General features: G+C 44.3%; 1 protein-coding gene and 1 long non-coding RNA gene across 4 annotated transcripts in view; one reads left to right on the forward strand and one right to left on the reverse strand.

Moving 5' to 3' along the window:
• The window catches only part of LOC128348197 (uncharacterized), a 30590-nt gene that overhangs the window by 1777 nt on the left and 12024 nt on the right, over positions 1-16789 (forward strand). The gene's annotated exons all lie outside the window — the stretch shown is intronic.
• The window catches only part of PKN1 (protein kinase N1), a 99554-nt gene continuing 90407 nt past the window's right edge, over positions 7643-16789 (reverse strand). For all 3 annotated transcript variants that reach the window (XM_053303907.1, XM_053303906.1, XM_053303904.1), the window contains exons 16-22: positions 13545-13721; positions 13219-13281; positions 12862-12938; positions 12345-12487; positions 11783-11890; positions 11381-11461; positions 7643-10833 (exon numbers count right to left, since the gene is read on the reverse strand). In XM_053303907.1, coding sequence (XP_053159882.1) covers positions 10630-10833; positions 11381-11461; positions 11783-11890; positions 12345-12487; positions 12862-12938; positions 13219-13281; positions 13545-13721 — 853 coding nt within the window. In that variant the 3' untranslated portion in view covers positions 7643-10629. The remainder of the gene's footprint in view (positions 10834-11380; positions 11462-11782; positions 11891-12344; positions 12488-12861; positions 12939-13218; positions 13282-13544; positions 13722-16789) is intronic.

The following is a 16789-nucleotide window of genomic DNA, read 5'->3' on the forward strand; positions in this document are numbered from 1 at the left end:
CTGTAGGGACACATAAGGATGCCCTAATGGCATGGTGTGTGATGTCATCATCCACCCCAATCCAAGATGGTGGTTGTGTGAATGTCTGAGTTACAAGCCGGCTAATTTGTGGACTGTCTAACCCATTAAAACCAAATCGGATAGAGTTGCAGTGAGTGACACACAGTGACACTTCAATGGCATAGTTTGTGATGTCCACACCAATTCAAGATGGCAGACACAAACATTTCATTGGACTCTCTAAAGGTATCCAACACCCTCCTCCCCACGAGTTTGCTTCACCACAAAAAATTAATATTTTTTTCTCCTGCATCAGATGTCTCCTGCAATTAATACACACACAGCTGAGAACCAGTGTAGTGTAGTGATTAGAGTGATTGGGGGATTTGTGTTCCCCATTCAATCATGAAACTCACTGTGGGACTTTAGGTGAGATACTCGCTCTCTTCTCCAAACTTGCCTCACAAGATTGTTGTGAGAATAAAAGCGGAGAGGAAAAACTTGTACACTACCCTGAACTCTGGAGCAAGAACAGGATTTGTGTCATAATAAAATATATGTATATGTTGACTTTTAGCCACATGCACTCCAATCCTACTTGTAAACTCAGAAGCAAATTCAAATAGTGTTTTTTTTAATACCTAGGACAGCAGAATGTCATATATGGAGTGACCCCAATTTCTTAGGATTTAAAGACAATCAAGCATTTCACTGGCAAGGGAGTTTTAAAAAACGTGTTTCTTGGGATCTGATTTGCAAAGCCTTATTTTGAAGCAAGCCCCCCCCCCTTTTTTTTTACTCGCTGCCGCCAATCTTCATGAGACTCGACCAAAATGTGCAGGGGGTGCAACTGCACCCTTGCTCACACACACACTGGATCTGCCTCTGCTCAGGAAGAAGGGGAGGTTCCAGAGGTACAGGGTCCCCCAAGTTCTGTAGTGGGTGACTCTCATGTCCCGCTTCTTCAGCCAGGTCTTTGGAGTCTATTTCAGGGTCTGTCTTGGCTGAAGCGGGGTCAGGCTCAGGGTCTGTGTCAGATGAGGGGTTGTCAAGTTCAGGGCGCATAGTCAGGCTTGGAGATCATGACACACATACAGTGAAAAGGCAAATACTTAATTTCTGCAGCCCTAAAGGGCAGGATTAGTTTTAATGGGCTTCTTTTGTAGGAGGATAGATGGGTAGATTTTAAATCCTCTTTTACAAGAGGTTTAAAAATGAGGAGAACTTCCTTGATAAGCAGTTTGACAACAGAACCAATTACCTCATAGGGTAGAGTGGGGCCTTTCTTCCTCAATGGAGTTGTACCTGTGATCTTGTATGCACACCCACAGAATTCTGCCAATGAGCTATGGGCTCTCAAGTTCTCAGTCTCAGTCCAGGTGCACTAGTGGTCTGTAATTAAATCTCATTCCCAGATCCAAATCTTAAATTTGAGTTAGGGCTCAGCACCAGACTCTCTATTGAAAATATTGATTAATCCTCAAATCTGTTAATCAAGAGGGTGTCTCTGAATGCATACAAAATTTACTTCTCTTGCCCTGAACAACCATGGCTAACCATGTATTTGAATGAGAGTTAAGGGCTTCTAGACTGTTTCACAGGTATGACCTTTTGTACAGGCTTGACCCCTTGGACCTCTTTTGAAAACATGCATTGCCTAGATTGCACTTAAAGCCTAATAAAGTTGATGATCACCCACTCCTTCAGTCAGGATCAAAACTTAGGTGTCTGTAAAACTCTAGAATGTTTGATTTAAGCTGCTTTTGCACATACAGGGTGCAGGTACATGAGCAATGCCAAAATACACTTCAGGGAGTCTCTCCAGTCTCCTCCCTGCACAATGCAAGAAGGAGGTGGATGGGATTATCTGGTGTTAGAAACAGATTGCTTTTTAAGCACTGTTCATAGAATACAGATAAAGGATTAGCATAATTACATGGCTTCTAGTATTATTTGGGTGCCTTAAAGATCTCTGCTAGAGAGGTAAGAGCATGATGTGTTTGCCAGTGGTCAGAGCAGGGTTGTTGTAAAGCACTATTTTCTCAGCTGCGACCCCCACATCCCTCATCTATAAATGCAGGGATAATACTGGACAACACTAGAGTGACTGTAAGCCACTCTTTCCACCTGCAATATGGTGATAATATTGGACTACCCTGGAGAGTTGTCATAAATAATTCCCTCTTAGCATTAGTTTTGCCCCTCCCCCCCAAATTTGGGCATGGTTAAAATATTGGAAAGTTTACATTTCCCCTACTACTACAAGAATTTAAATGCAATTTAAGAACTCCACATACACAGTCACATTTTTCCCAAACAAGGAAACTGAGTTTGAAAGAACATGAACTTCTGTCTTTGCTGCTCTGTTGTTAACAACAGGTGGGCATAATGGTGCTAAATAACTGCAAAGCAATTACTGGATTTCTCAGTTGTATCCTATGAGCAGCTGCCAGTGCTACCATTCTAAGGCAGGGCTTTTCAATCGGGATACTCTGAAGCCTTGTACAGGGGTACACACACTACCAGGGAGGTAGCCCTGACTTACTTGCATTCTACACGGTTGGCTCACTCTCTAGGAGGGGAGGAGGAGGAGTGTCATTCAGCAGCATCCTGCCTCTTCTCATGACTGGCTGGCTAGGTGTTAAGATTCAGACCACCCTTCCTTAGCCTGGCAGACATGGCAGTAAGGGAAATGCTGGCTGATGCTCAGTGTCAATATTGTCCTTGCTGTCAACAAGGTTGAGGGAGGGGTGGGCCGAGCTGAGCCTGAGCCCCTAGCCAGTCAGTCATGTTGAGGGGAGGAGGGAGAGGTGGGGGTCATGTCAGGGATATGCTGGTGGAGCCACAGCCATGAGGAAGGAAGACACAGAATAGAGCAAACACCCCCCACCTCACCCCCCAATTCCAGGGCAGATTCACTTCACTTGTATTTTATTTTCCACCAACTTTGACAAGATGTACTTCTGGGGATCACAATTCTCGGCTGCTTATATGGGATATCTGAGCAGGTATCTTTGGAACCAAAGGGGTACACTTCTTTGTTTAAGGTTGAAGGCCCCAGCTCTAAAGGTTTAAAAAGCAACTAGGGACTCTGGCCTGAAGACAAAAGTACTGTCTACAGCTTTCTTATGTCTATGGCACAGAAGGTAAGAGCCACAAGGGACAGTAAAGTAAAGTTGTGCCCCTGAGTCGGTGTCTACTCCTGGTGACCACAGGGCTGTGTGGTTTCCTTAGGAAAAAGCCTTAAGGAAAACAGGTGCCATATATTGCTCTAGGGCTGTTGCTTCAAGCCCCAGCCCCTTTGAATAATCTGGTTGTCAGGGCCTGATATCCCAGATTTTATGGACATGCATGGCAATGAAGGGGGGGGGGATTGTAACTTGAAAACAAATTGAGGGCATGCAGCAGCAGGGGATTGAGATTTTTGTGGTTGCACTGAGTGGCACAGATGGACTGTGGAACATGCAACTTACATGTAGAGCCCTGCTGAGGGGTAGGACACAGAGGCTCTAACATAGTCATCTTCTCTATTTTTTAAAGCAGTGGCTAATTGGTTAAAAAAAAATCTGTGAAAGTGCCATTTCCCACTGTGCTGACCTCACAGTACTGCACTTTTTTCAGTGCTGGGAGGGGCCCCTGAAGAGAGATGAAGCCTTCTCTAAAGAACTCTATGGGGAAAGCTCCTGGAAGCGCTGCATTACCCAGCACTCCATGCATGTCTTCCAAGATGGTGCAGGGGCTCAAAGTGGCTCTATTTTCCTTAAAGGAGCACCACACTGCATGGTGGGAAATATTACCTCCACATGGTACTGGGGGGACTGTGCAGAATATTCAGCTTCACACAGGCCCAACAAACAATTAGCCAAGGGGTCATACTTAAGGTTTATAGGGGTCACCACCAGCCTTATAATGAAGAACACTGCTCTTACAGCTTAAAAAACAACTATTAACTCCAAAGAAGATAGCCTTGGAGCATGACATACCTTTTACCATCAAACAAACAAACAAACAAACAAAACGCACGCCCCCACATGTTAAAATGTGAATGATTGTTTGGGAGTTTCCCTCCCTCTTAGCCGCAGCTGCTCAACTTTGTTCATGCTTTGTGACACACTCCAATTCAGGAGCACAAACACACCCAGACAAGCACCTGCCTTCTCTTGGCAAGAAGCCTAGTGGTGACTACACAATGTGATTCAGCTAGTATAAGCCACATTCCACTAGTCTTTGTGCGTGTAACTTCCGTTCTCAGTGGTATGCTGGATTCACCACACATCGGGAGCAGGCACAACTTTCCAACATGGGCAAAAGAGTAACAATCCATTTGTAACCGCCCGCCCCGGACTTTTAGAAGTGGACAGATTTACACTCCCCTTGACTTGCAAAGTGTAAATTAAAAAAAGCAGAGACTGGCTACAAGATGGAATTTCTTCTCCTAGTCTTCTAGTGCTTGATGCTCACTTAAAGGTGCAGTTTTATTTAAAAACGAGGAGATTCTCTACTAGCATTTTAAACACTGATTTCAGCCTGTGCAGAACTGACACACACAAGTCTTTCTTTCCTTTGCTGGGCAGTCAATTCAGCCATGGGTGAGAGCAGGGCTTTCAGAAGTGGTATTGGATACAAGCCATTTCATCCCACCTATGCCCAATTCTAAGCCCTGTTCCAATGTGGATCTGCTTTGGAATTAGGTCATTGATTATATCTGTATTTACCACTGACAAACCATTGTTGCATGCAACAAAGAGACTCAAAGAAACAGTTGTTAACCACATGTTGTTATTAACAGCAGCAGCTATATCCTACTGTGTGCCATGCAATACAGGAATCACAGCAGGAGGGGTTAATAAATTATTGAGATCAGGCAGTGTAGTGGAGAATGACCAGCCCATCATTTTCACAATGGATATCAACCAAATTCATTTGGGGAAGGAACTGGATTACTCTACAAATTAAAACACATCCCACATGCCAAGCTGTATGAAATACAGCACACACTCAGAATCTCATGGTGTGGAGTAGGTAAGAGACCACATTGGGTGGATATGAAAGTGGTCTGGAGGGAAAAGATGACCAGTATGTTCACACAAAAGAAAAGGGGGATATGGATATTGCTGAGGCAGGTGAGAAGGGCAATTACCCTATGTTTGCTCCATAGGTTCCCATATTTTGTACCAGTGAGAATTTTCTCAGGTGACCAGAGGAATGAACTGGGACTGTTTCACTGAACCCACATTAAGGGCTACTATTCAGAGAAATGATGCCCAGCTAGTCTTACTACTGACAGTTAACTATCTAATGGCATTATGGAGAGTTAGCTTCACAACTAGGATAAACCAGCATGATGGCAACAAAACTATAGAATCCAGTGGGACAAGACAGACTCACAGCAGTTCATTATTTAGTCCCACTGATTCTAATACTACAAAGTTATATAAGTGGAAATCCAGTCCAAGAGTGTAAAGCAACTGTACGCTACCTAGGACTAGTCTAGAAATCATACAGCTGTCTGCTACCATCACTAAGCATCTAGTCTAATGGCACCTCTCCATAATGAACAAGGTGCGCAGATTGAAACCATTTGTGAGAGGTGCTCATCCCACCTTGCCTGAATGGAACAACTCAGCAACCTGTTCTTACATTCAACTTGACTCCAGCTTTCTGAAACGACGGAGATGCTTGTTCTGGTACCTAGAACAGTTACTTTTGAGAAGCATAGGGGATTCAAAACCCAATGAGGCCTTTTCCCTCTAAGGAAAAAGGACGCAAGGCAATTTTGGGGTATTTGTTGGTGGACTGTAGGTAGAAACAGGTCCCGTGGAGCAGACTTTAATCTCTCTCTTCTAAATTGGCAAATGTGGGTGCAGAATTAAGCCCAGTATAGTGTAATATGACTTATCAGAAGAAGAAAGTTTACCCTGAGGAATCAATATCTGCGAATGAGGTTCATTTTCTCAACCTTCTCTTCACCCCTCACTGCACAAGTGAGCAACAGAACATAGGAACTCTGCCTCTCAGACTGCCATGCTACTTTATCAAGTTCACGCCACAATACCCTATCTGAAATCAATTTTCTACATGAAGACAGCCTTAATTCGGAGAATTATATAAATTATGCAAAGCAGGTAAATATAAATGAATTCAGTTATTCTGAATGGACAAAGAGCAATGCAGGGTGATGAATTCCTTGCTACTAGAAATCCTTAGCTCACCCTCTGGCTTCTGAAACTGTCACTAGGCAATATACACTTTCAAAATTATGAAAGCAATTTTAGGAGTTACGAACTGGTTTTTGGAAAAAGAATTTAATTGCTGAGTTCTGTGCCCAAATTGTAAGTTTGTCAATGCAATCCCAAAATCCACTCTTCCCCAGGCCTCTGTGCTCTACAGCCGAATATGCTACATATGCTTTATTGTAACACACACATTTGCAGTCTATAGTCTGAGAATACCTGGGGAGTGGTCACAGTACTTTGCATCCAAACAGAATGACTTGCTTTCTAACAGAGACCCAAGTTTGTACCCCCTCATCTACAGTCAGGTAATGGAAGGACTAGCCCAAATGTACTCAGTAAGTCAGCATTAGAAGCAAGAATGGAATGGAACCCTCAGGATCTAAACCATGAAAGAGCTGGGAATAAAATCCAGAATCCTCCTTGACTGAGGAGGAGGATGCTCACACAAAGCTTTTTGCCACACATCCTTCAACGTGCCTTTTGTTGGACTAGGTAGATTTGTATTGAAATGTCTACAATTTAAAACTGAGACTTCACAGCAGAGAAGTGAAGAATTCAGGCAGCATTTTTGTGGCCACAGTGTGGTTCTGGTCAGGCAACAGAGGTAGTTACATTAAGAAAAGAAACTTAGTAGACAAGACAAAGCTTCAAGTCTTTAGCATGACAGTGCCTCCTAGCACAAAATCCAAACAGGTATTAAGCTTGGACATGCCCCTAGGAAAGATACAAGAGAGGCAATGTAAGCAGAGAAAGAGGCACAGAGAAGTTAACAGCATATCTGGGAATAAAAACAACTCTTCTTCCTGAGTTCAGGTTGAGACATGAGTGTCTTGAATCCTAGTCCTCCTAGAACTATGATGCACTGGGATAGTTTTTTTTCCAAGCGGGGGCTACTTTGGCAAAAAACCTTCAGCGTGAGAGCCGTTTCCCCACTGTGCTGACCTCCACACAATATTGCACTTTTCTCAGTACTTAGAGGGCCCTTTGAGAGAGACAGAACCCTCTCAAGAGCTCTATGGGGAAAGTGCTGGGAAGGGGCATACTTCCCAGCACTCTATCCATGCCTTTCAAAATGGTGCAGGGGCTCCAGACGGCTCAATTTCCCTCAAAGGAGCTCCACCAGCACTGGGAGCGCTGCACAATGGGAATGGTTGCCTCCACATGGCACCAGGGAACTGTTCAGGGTATTCCGTTTCGGCTGTAGCTTGCAGACGCCCAAACAATTAGGAAGGGAGCCCCACTTAAGGTTGATGGAAGTCACCATAGGCTTCCGGGCCTTACAATGAAGGACACTGCACTAGGACCTCCCTCCCAGAACGGAGGGCAGAACCAGAATTTGAACAAGAAGTAGGCTCAACTTCCAGGACGCGTGTTGGGGGGGAAAGAAAGTGCAACCAGAGTGAAGACAAGATATATAAGAACTGGGGCAGAATGAAAAATCCCCAATTTTTTTTTAAAAGAGCATTTACAGTTTAGCTCACCTTCGGACCTTAGACGCTTTCACATTCTCAGCAACAGAGAGCTTTTCCTTCACTGTGCAAACAAAACTCATACTATGTTTCCTGAAGCAACAACTTATACAGAATCCTTCAACCTAGGCCAAGATTGGTACTCCAAATGGACCAAAACTTGAATTCTCCCCCCCACCACTGTGAATTGGAAACATTCAATTATTTCTGCAAAGTCACATGGCTGTCACTCTTGTAGTCCAAATCCTGAAACATGGCTGTGAGCCTGGAAAAAGCTGAGGCCAGAGGCACTCTTACCCCCGACATCCAGGCCAAGGTCCAGGGCCTCCACACACCTCTGGAACCCCCGCAAATCCTTTTTAGTCTGTCCTGGGTGGTGTGGTCACATTAAAAATGTGTTTAAAATACTGTGTGTGTGGGTGGCCTCCAAAAGCCTTTAGATCCAGGCTCCAAAATTACCTAGGTGCACCTCTGGCTGAGGCTAAAAAGGGGAGAATGCTCAATGAGAAACATCCCCTGAAAGTAAACTGGAGACTATGACAACCTTATTCAGGAAAGTGAAATGGGACCCTATTATACTCATATACATATGCTGTACTCAAATCTCTTTGTCAAACTGCAGAAAGATACCTTGCTTTTTAAGGGTGTGTGAGTTCACTTAACAGCTTAGTTACTCCTCAACAACTCTTTCATACTCACAGTCAAGGTGATTAGAGACTAGCAAGACAGCAGATTGTTCCTTTCTTTCTACATAGGTGCATGGGTGGAATGGGGCTGCTAATTAAAATTAAGAGACTGAACAAAGAACTAGCTTATAGTTGTCCAGACTGATTGACCACTTTTTCAAAAGACACCAAGGCAGTAGTGTGATATGAGCCACAACATCCATCTTAAATGTAGTTCACAGCACCAGGCACAGGTTACCTGTATTTTGTTTTTAGCCAATATACTCCAGAGGTGGCTGTGTCTCAGCAACATGCAGCCCCACTTACTCCCACCAACTGATCCGTGCTAAGGAATCCCAGGTCAACAGTTCTAAGAAAGGAACAAGAAGAAGGTGCCTGGGACAGGTTAAGAAAACAGGTCTTCTTCCAACAGGTACTAGGAAAAGGGGGCTGGCAACTCTGGAGCATTAGTGCCCTAGATGCTGGAAATAATTTAAATGAGGATACTTCAAAGAGTACGAGTTGTATGGGGAGCAAAGTGCTCACACTTTGAAGAGAACATTGCTGGGGCCAGAAGGAGTGGTGCTCACCACACTAGTAATGGCTATTCACAAGCCCTTCCTGAATGGCCCTTTCCACAACAAAACTTCAGACTAGCAGAGCTCAAGCCTCAAACTGCCCCCAGCTTTGCACACTGACTTCTCAGGGGAAGAACAGGGCAACGAAGAGGCTGATGATGCCAATTCTGGATACCAACAAAAAGCTACATGGTTGGAAAAGCTACCGAAATCAAGTGAGGAGAGATCATGGACATGGGGTCTCAACATTTCTCTTTCCTCCTGTTCTTAAGATATTTCCTTCTCATGGCAATGGATAGACTTCCAAGAGAAAGCTGAGATGTAGGATTGAAACAGATCATGAACTAGATCAGCAAGTTCCCAATGGGGGATCTGAACTAGTGATATTGCTGAAATTTGCAGTTACCTCACTTGGTATGCACATTTGTCCAGCTTGTAACAATGTTCAGCTGGATTAAAAACTGGATTAGGAAAGAAGTCCTATTTCTTCAAGACATTACTCTCCTGCTTGGGATGCTAAACAAGATTCTGAGGACACACTAAATGGTCGTCATTTAGCAAACCAAGCACAGAAAGCCAGCTGCTGCATAGGTTGTAATCTTGTAATGTTAAGTGCTTATTTGCAATGGAACTTTCATGGATTGCTGTGAATTATGTGATCAGGCTCACCCAACCAAGCAGCCTTTTGTTTAGCAAGTGCCTTCTCCATGTGGGTCTATCAATACGCTTGATTGTTTCTTGCAAACATTTTATGTGGTTGCTATTCCCCATCCAGATCTAAAAACTCTTGCTCCCAGATGGGTTTGCTTGAAATGCACATTTGAATTTCCAGGCATGGCTGGCATTGTGGGGTGAGTTCAGGGCAGGTGAAACTAAATTACAATTCCCAGGAGGGCAATATGATAAATGCCAATATTATGAGCCTGGAGAGAAAACCCTTGGGGGAAAATAGATGAGCTTTCCCCCAACAATGCTTGCCAGAACGCTTGTAAATACAGAGTTGATTCCAACTGAGCTGAAGGAAATTTCCCTGTCACTAACTTGAAACCCAGTATCTCTCAAGACTTTTACAGATGAAGACAAGACAATAATGTGGAGAAGGAAGAGGTTTTTCCTTCTGGGTTAGTGGTTTTAACCAATGGGTTTCAACAAAAGCACCAGAAGGGCAAACTCCCCATCACCACCATGGAAAGAGCTCTCATCATGGTGCTGGGGCAGGGAATGGCCTTGTACCTTCCATGACTCTAACTCTACAGATCCTTATGAATGGACAATAATTTTTGCTTGATTCAGGAGAAAATTTGGGAACCACTGGAGGAAGCACTACCAGTGAGACTCCTCTGCCCAAGTCAATACCTCGGTCAATTTCACCTGTTCTATTAGGCTGGCAGTCTATCTCTGCCATTCCTTTGAAGTTAGCTGGTGTCCAAGGGTCTGCATGAATGATATTGTGTCTTGGGGGACACAGAAATATTTCTGCAACATTCCCCGCCTAATCCCACAGCTGGCATATGTTGCTGAAAATTGCGTTACCCCATGGAGGTTGGCAGTTTTGCTGGGCTTTCCCAACCCCAGAGCTAGCAGGGAGGGCTTGCAAGCGTCTGAGTCACTGATGGAGCAGAACCCTGCCCTATAGGGCTGGCAGTGTTTCAAGGGGACCTCCTTGCCCCCACTCCCAAAGCTAGCAGGCACCGGAAACATAGTCAAAGTCCTTGAAGGCATCCTGCTCCTTTTGGGTAAGGGGCCGTGATTCACGAGGTGGTGTCAGCATAGGTGCCTCAGCTGTGAACTCTTCATCAAAGTTGCTGATGTCTTCACGGCCCTTGACTACTGGCACAAATGGTGGCTTGATCTTACGGGCCAACAAGGCTTCCCATTCGATGGTCTGTGGAGACAGAGGCAGGGGGGAAATCAGTCAGAACTGCAATCTCTCCGTGAGTCCTTGGCTTGAACCATGGAAAGTCTGTAAGAGACCACAGGGTGCTGGGACAAGATAATGAAGTATGGGGCACTGATATAGGCCAGCAGGCTCAGTGGAAGGGGCTTTTTCAAAATTTACACAGGCTTCACTGTTCAAATATTCACCTCTTGAAGATGCTCTTGTGCAGAGACAGGAAAGCACATGCTAGCCATTAATAATTCTAGATAGCTTTTATACAGCATGTGTTTGAAGTGCTTCACATAATGAGATAATGCCTTGGTAATCCTGACAACTCTTAATGGGACAATAGCCTGTCTCTAGCCTTGGGAAAAGGCTTGGCCATCACAGAAAGTCCTTGCTGAGTGTACTAGCTAACAAAGGGCTACAATACAGCCCCAATGAAGAGAAGACCCCAAGGAGGTGCTTTCTGGCTGCCAAAAAGCTGGGCAGGGTTTTTCCGGCACCTCTTGAAGAAAGAGCATAGGAGACATAAGGACAGACTCATACTGACCCTGAAGAATGGCTGCTTCTTCACATCCTCAGCATCACGCTCACTGGAGCCCAGGCGCCGGTCTGGGTTTCGCCGCAAAAGCTGAAGTGAAGCGAAACCATCAGTATCAGGTTACCACAAACAACTCTGCGCTTACCCTATTCCCTATTCCCATCAATTCTTCTGCCAACTCCCGCCCCTCCCGGGGGGGGGGGGGACATCTGATCTATGTGGCTCATTCTCTGTTCCTACTTGAATCCTCCAGGCCTGAAGGAGGACGGAGAAAAGTCGCAACAATGCTGTGTCGTCATGCTTGAGACCCCGAACCCTCCCTCTGTTCCTGACAGCCTGCATTCCTTTAGTAGAAACCCTCTCTCCCATTTTGGTTCTGACTAGCCCAGGGAAAAGGACACCCAGACTCACCCGGCGCATGATACCAATGGCCTCTGTGGAAAGGAAGCGGGGATAGCGCACTTCATCGTTGACAATGCTGTCAAACACCTCCTCTTCATCATCTCCGGGGAATGGAGACTACAAGATCAATTGAGGCAGGGTTAACAGGGAGGAGTGTCATTTAAGCCAGGCCTTCTCTATTCATATTTACCTGGGAGTAAGTTCCATTGAACAAAGTGGGACTTACTTCTGAGTAAGTGTGCATAGGATTGCACTGTTATCTTCCCCAGAATGAAGTCCATCCACCCACCTATGCCAGACTCCTTGAGAATGTAAGCTTCATTATTCAGATGCTTAACATTGTCTCCCACATCAACCCCTTATCAAAACAGTCCTGCTCATATCATCAAACACATCCCCTCCAACCTTGCCCTACCTATTCCATACATCCCTAAAATAAGTTTCCTCTTTTATTCAATATTCCTCAAATTGTCTGTCTTACACACACCACACGACATCTATGCCTCATCCTGATCACTTTCTCACTCACACACCCTATACTGTTTTCCTTTATCATCTATGTGAGACTCACCTCACCCACAAGCATCTCATAGATAAGGATGCCCAAGCCCCACCAATCAACTGCTCGTGTGTATGATGTGTCTGTCAGCACCTCAGGAGCCAGAAATTCTGGTGTCCCACAGAACGTGCTGGTGCGGTCAGCATAGCCCATCCCTGGCAGCACAGAAGAAAGTGGTTATTCAAATACTTCCCCAGCAACAGTACTCTTCAAAGTGCTAAATAAGCAGACAACTAGAAATGTTTGCAGAAGGTTATAGAGAAGGGACAGAAGGAGGTCTCTCTTGCCAACCTTAATGCCCCAAGTGCATCTCAAAGACGTAGTGCATTTAATACAACGGTGCAGAACTGAGCAAGAAAATCTTCCTACCATTCTCCTTCCTTCTCCTCCACTACTGCCCTGCCTTCTCAGGGTAGTAGATCAGTTTTTTTAGTCTGCTATAACTTCTGCAAAGACTACTATATTTGCATTTTGCTTGAGAGAATCCTATGACAACTGTGACAGCATCCATTCCACCCCAGACAATCACCTTCCTTGCAGAGGCCAAAGTCTGCAATCTTCACAAAACCTTCTGTGTCCAGCAATAAGTTATCCAGCTTCAAGTCCCTGTAGAATAAGAGAAACTGAGGCAGAAAGAACCACCATCTACAGAAGCCATTAGCTACTGCCACAAAAGCAAGCTAAAGAGCTACTGCACTTTCTTGCAAAAGCAGCCGGAGGTGGCTCACAAGAAGTCAATAGGGATAAACCATACTCACCCAGCTAGGTCATTACTCCTGGGGAAAGGGCAGGAAATCAAGAGCAGAGCAATAAGAAGGGGGAGGGTATAGAAAAGACTGCAGAAGGAAAGGAATGGATCAGGAGAACGGCACAGAGAGTTTCTTACCTATATACAATTTTGTGGTCATGAAGAAATTGAAGTCCTAGGACAACACACGCAGCATAAAATCTGCAGAGGGTAACAGAGGGGGAGATTATTGCAATACAAGGCAGTGCCCAGCTTGTCTCTGAAAGGCAGCAATGACTGTGGCATAAAGGCTCCAGGGAGGAAAGTTTGGCATAATGGTTGAGATTAAAAGGGCTGGAAGCCAGAACTCCCAAATCTGTGCTAGAAAGAGTGGTGCCTAATGGGACTGAGCAAGACATTTTTAGGGAAGCTCTGGCCCCATTCCATTCTGTTGTATACACCTGCCTCCCCTACTCAGCACTTACGTGGCACGTGGCTCTGTGAATACATCTGTGTGGATGTGCATCATGAGGTCTCCACCTGCTGTGTACTCCATGACAAAACAGACATGCTGGGGGGTCTGGAAACAGGCGAAGAGGTTCACTAGGAAGGGGTGCCGTGTATGGGTCACAATCTCAAAAATCCGCTTCTCACACATCAGGCTAGAAGGAAGGGGGAAGACTGTGTCAGCTTGAGGAGGTATTTCAAAAAGAACTCAAAGCAAGTGTGAGCACATGTACACAGCAGCAATGAGTGTGTGCTCAGATACTTATGCGGGTCACATGAAAGCGAGACTCCATATGGTTAAGGAGTTCCTTTTGGTGTATGGCACACCTCATCTTGAACACAGTACTTAAAAGGACCTAAATGAGTTCCACCAATACAATAGATATTCCAGAAAGAGCCCAAAACAATGTTATCATCTGATAAAAAAACACCAATACCTAAAGGATGTACATGAACCTCTATATGCTATAAGACATGTCGACTGGCTGGCAGTGGATTCTTGGCCAATTATTCCCTTTTGGCCGTTTGAAATTTGTGTTCTATTTTGGGAGGGACAGATTCCCTTTTACTATGTGCTTCTGTTTTGCAGTGTTTTTCAAGGCAGGGCTGCAAAATGCATTGCAAATAGCTGTGCAAAACATCTGTGTATACTCTGTGAGTTTAGCTTGTTCCTGCCATAGGGAACAATGGGGAAACTAAAAAACCCCCATTGTTCCCTATGGGTAGCTCCTAGGGACACCAAAGTGGGTTGGGCATGATGGGTGCTACCTACCACCCAACCCAGGATCCTATGGGGGTTTTTTTTTGGGGGGGGGAGGTTAAAATGTGTTTTAAAATCACCCACTTGCCCATTTTTTTTGTGGGTTGGGTGGTAGGTAGCACCCATCATGCCCTACCATCCAACCTATTCTGATATCCCTAGGAGCTACCCATGGGGAACAATGGGGTGTTTCGAGTTTCCCCATTGTTTCCTATGGCCGGAACACTCGAAATGTTTTGGGTTTTGTTTCGTTGAAACAGCCGGTTCAAACACTGTTTCGAAGAAATGTTTTTGACCATCTGTGTTTCGTTTTGAGCTCGAAGCAAAATGAAAATTCCATTTCATGCGCATCCCTACATTGGAAAAGGAGTCCCACACTTGTAATCCAATCTCTCTCAAGAGTCCTTCTGAAGTCACAAATGTCCAGATATGCAAATGGGTAATCCAACAGACTTTTCTGGTAGGACCAAGATTCAACAATGAATCATGCAAGGAGATAGTTCTTCTGATACTTTTCTTATAATGCCAAATGCATTTTGGCCTGAACAAGGCCTTCTTCAGTGGCATTCACCCAATGAATCCTTGTGATTATTTTAACGATAACAACAATACTAAGCCAGGTACTTTTTCCTGGTCTACGTAATCTTCAGGGTCTCTGTGTAAGAAATAATAAGTATTCTGTTCAGACATCTATATACTAAATATTCAACTATTATAAAGAAATTTCCTTAGTGGCAAACATGCGCTACCAATATTGACCTGTTGCTTAAAATTTTATAAAACATAGGTATCAGCATAGCCTCTATAAAATACAATGCAACCTCAAATATGACTAGAAAACCCCTTTCAACAGGCTCATATTGTACAATACTCATGATACAAGGGGAATAGTATGCACACAACTACCTTGCTATAACTTCTATTGTTAGACTTCTAAGAAACACAATGCATTTTGAAGTACTTAACTTTTTTTATAAATAATCATCCCAGAGATAAATCTCTCAAAAATACAAACATCATATACTTACCATAACAACAACTGTTGTTAAGTAAGGTCTTACTCCATTGCCTATTAGGCCATACGTCCTGTTCTCAATAGGACAATACCACCCTTGGTAAGGGTTTAAATACCTGAGTCAGCTGTTGCCTCTCTTGTCAATCAACAGACTCCATATTAGAAAAAACCCTTCATGGGCCTAATTGTGGCTCTACTTAATGTGCTTCTAGGTGTCTTGACTCTCAAGCATGGTTTTATCCACAAAGTCTTAACCATTTATATGTTCATAATATCCAAATATAATTTAGATGTATTCCTATGAAGCCTTTAGTGCTGGACTATAAATAAACATCAAATTCACTGTTCAAACAATGAATTATGTCTACAGGTCTTATAGCATATAGAGAGGTTCATGCACACCTTTTAGGTATTGGTGTTTTTCTATCAGTTGATAACATTGTTTTGGGCTCTTTCTGGAGTATCTATTGTATTGGTGGAACTCATTTAGATCCTTTTAAGTATTGTGTTTAGGATGAGGTGTGCCATACACCAAACGGAACTCAACCATATGGAATATCACTTTCATGTGACTCACATAAGTATCTGAGCACACACTCAATGCTACTCTGTACATGTGCACAGACCCTGAACTATACATACTTAGGAGAGAAGGACACCCAGTGTGTGTACCTACATGCACTTCACTGAGATAATGCAGACCTGGAGGCAGAGACGTCTTATTATATAAATAATAAAAACAAACATACAAAATTAAATAAAATGGCTCCCTGGCCCCAAACGGCTCACAATCTAGAAAAAGATAAGACAGTCACCAGCAATAGCCACTGGAGGGATGCTATGCTTGAGATGGATAGGGCCAGTTGCTCTCCCCCTGCTAAATAAAGAGAATCACTACTTTTAAAAAGGTGCCTCTTTTTAGAGTTTTAGAGCCATTGCACTTCCCTGGCTGGAATCACTTTCTTCTCCTGCCTCCTACCTCTTCCCCTTTGGGAAACGAATACCTTCAGCATAATGCTATTCATGAGCAGTAATGTGCCTTTTCAACTCCTCTGTACAAATTCCCTCTCTTGCATACAAATGCACATGTGTACTTGCAAACACTTTCTCAGCAGGTTCAGCACCAAAATTCCAGGGGACCCTTAGGACCCTACACTAGTCCCCCACCTCTTGTGGTGTGCAAGCACTGCCTCGTTGATGGTGTCCAGCTACCTGGGAAAGATAAATGGAAGCGGATGGATGTGCCTCCTTCGGCACCACCACTCCATGCTAGAAGAGATGCATCTGCTATCACTGCTGTTTGCTGCTGCCTGGTATGCCAGGGCCCAATGGTGACATTTACTGGACAGTGGTGGGCAGCAGTGGACTCTCTGGGGGCTTCAGAAATCCATCAGAAGGGCCCTGCAATGAATGTGGGCCCTCGGGTCCATGCCCAACTGTCAACACAA

Source organism: Hemicordylus capensis, chromosome 2 (assembly GCF_027244095.1).
Source record: "Hemicordylus capensis ecotype Gifberg chromosome 2, rHemCap1.1.pri, whole genome shotgun sequence".
Lineage (NCBI taxonomy): Eukaryota > Metazoa > Chordata > Lepidosauria > Squamata > Cordylidae > Hemicordylus > Hemicordylus capensis.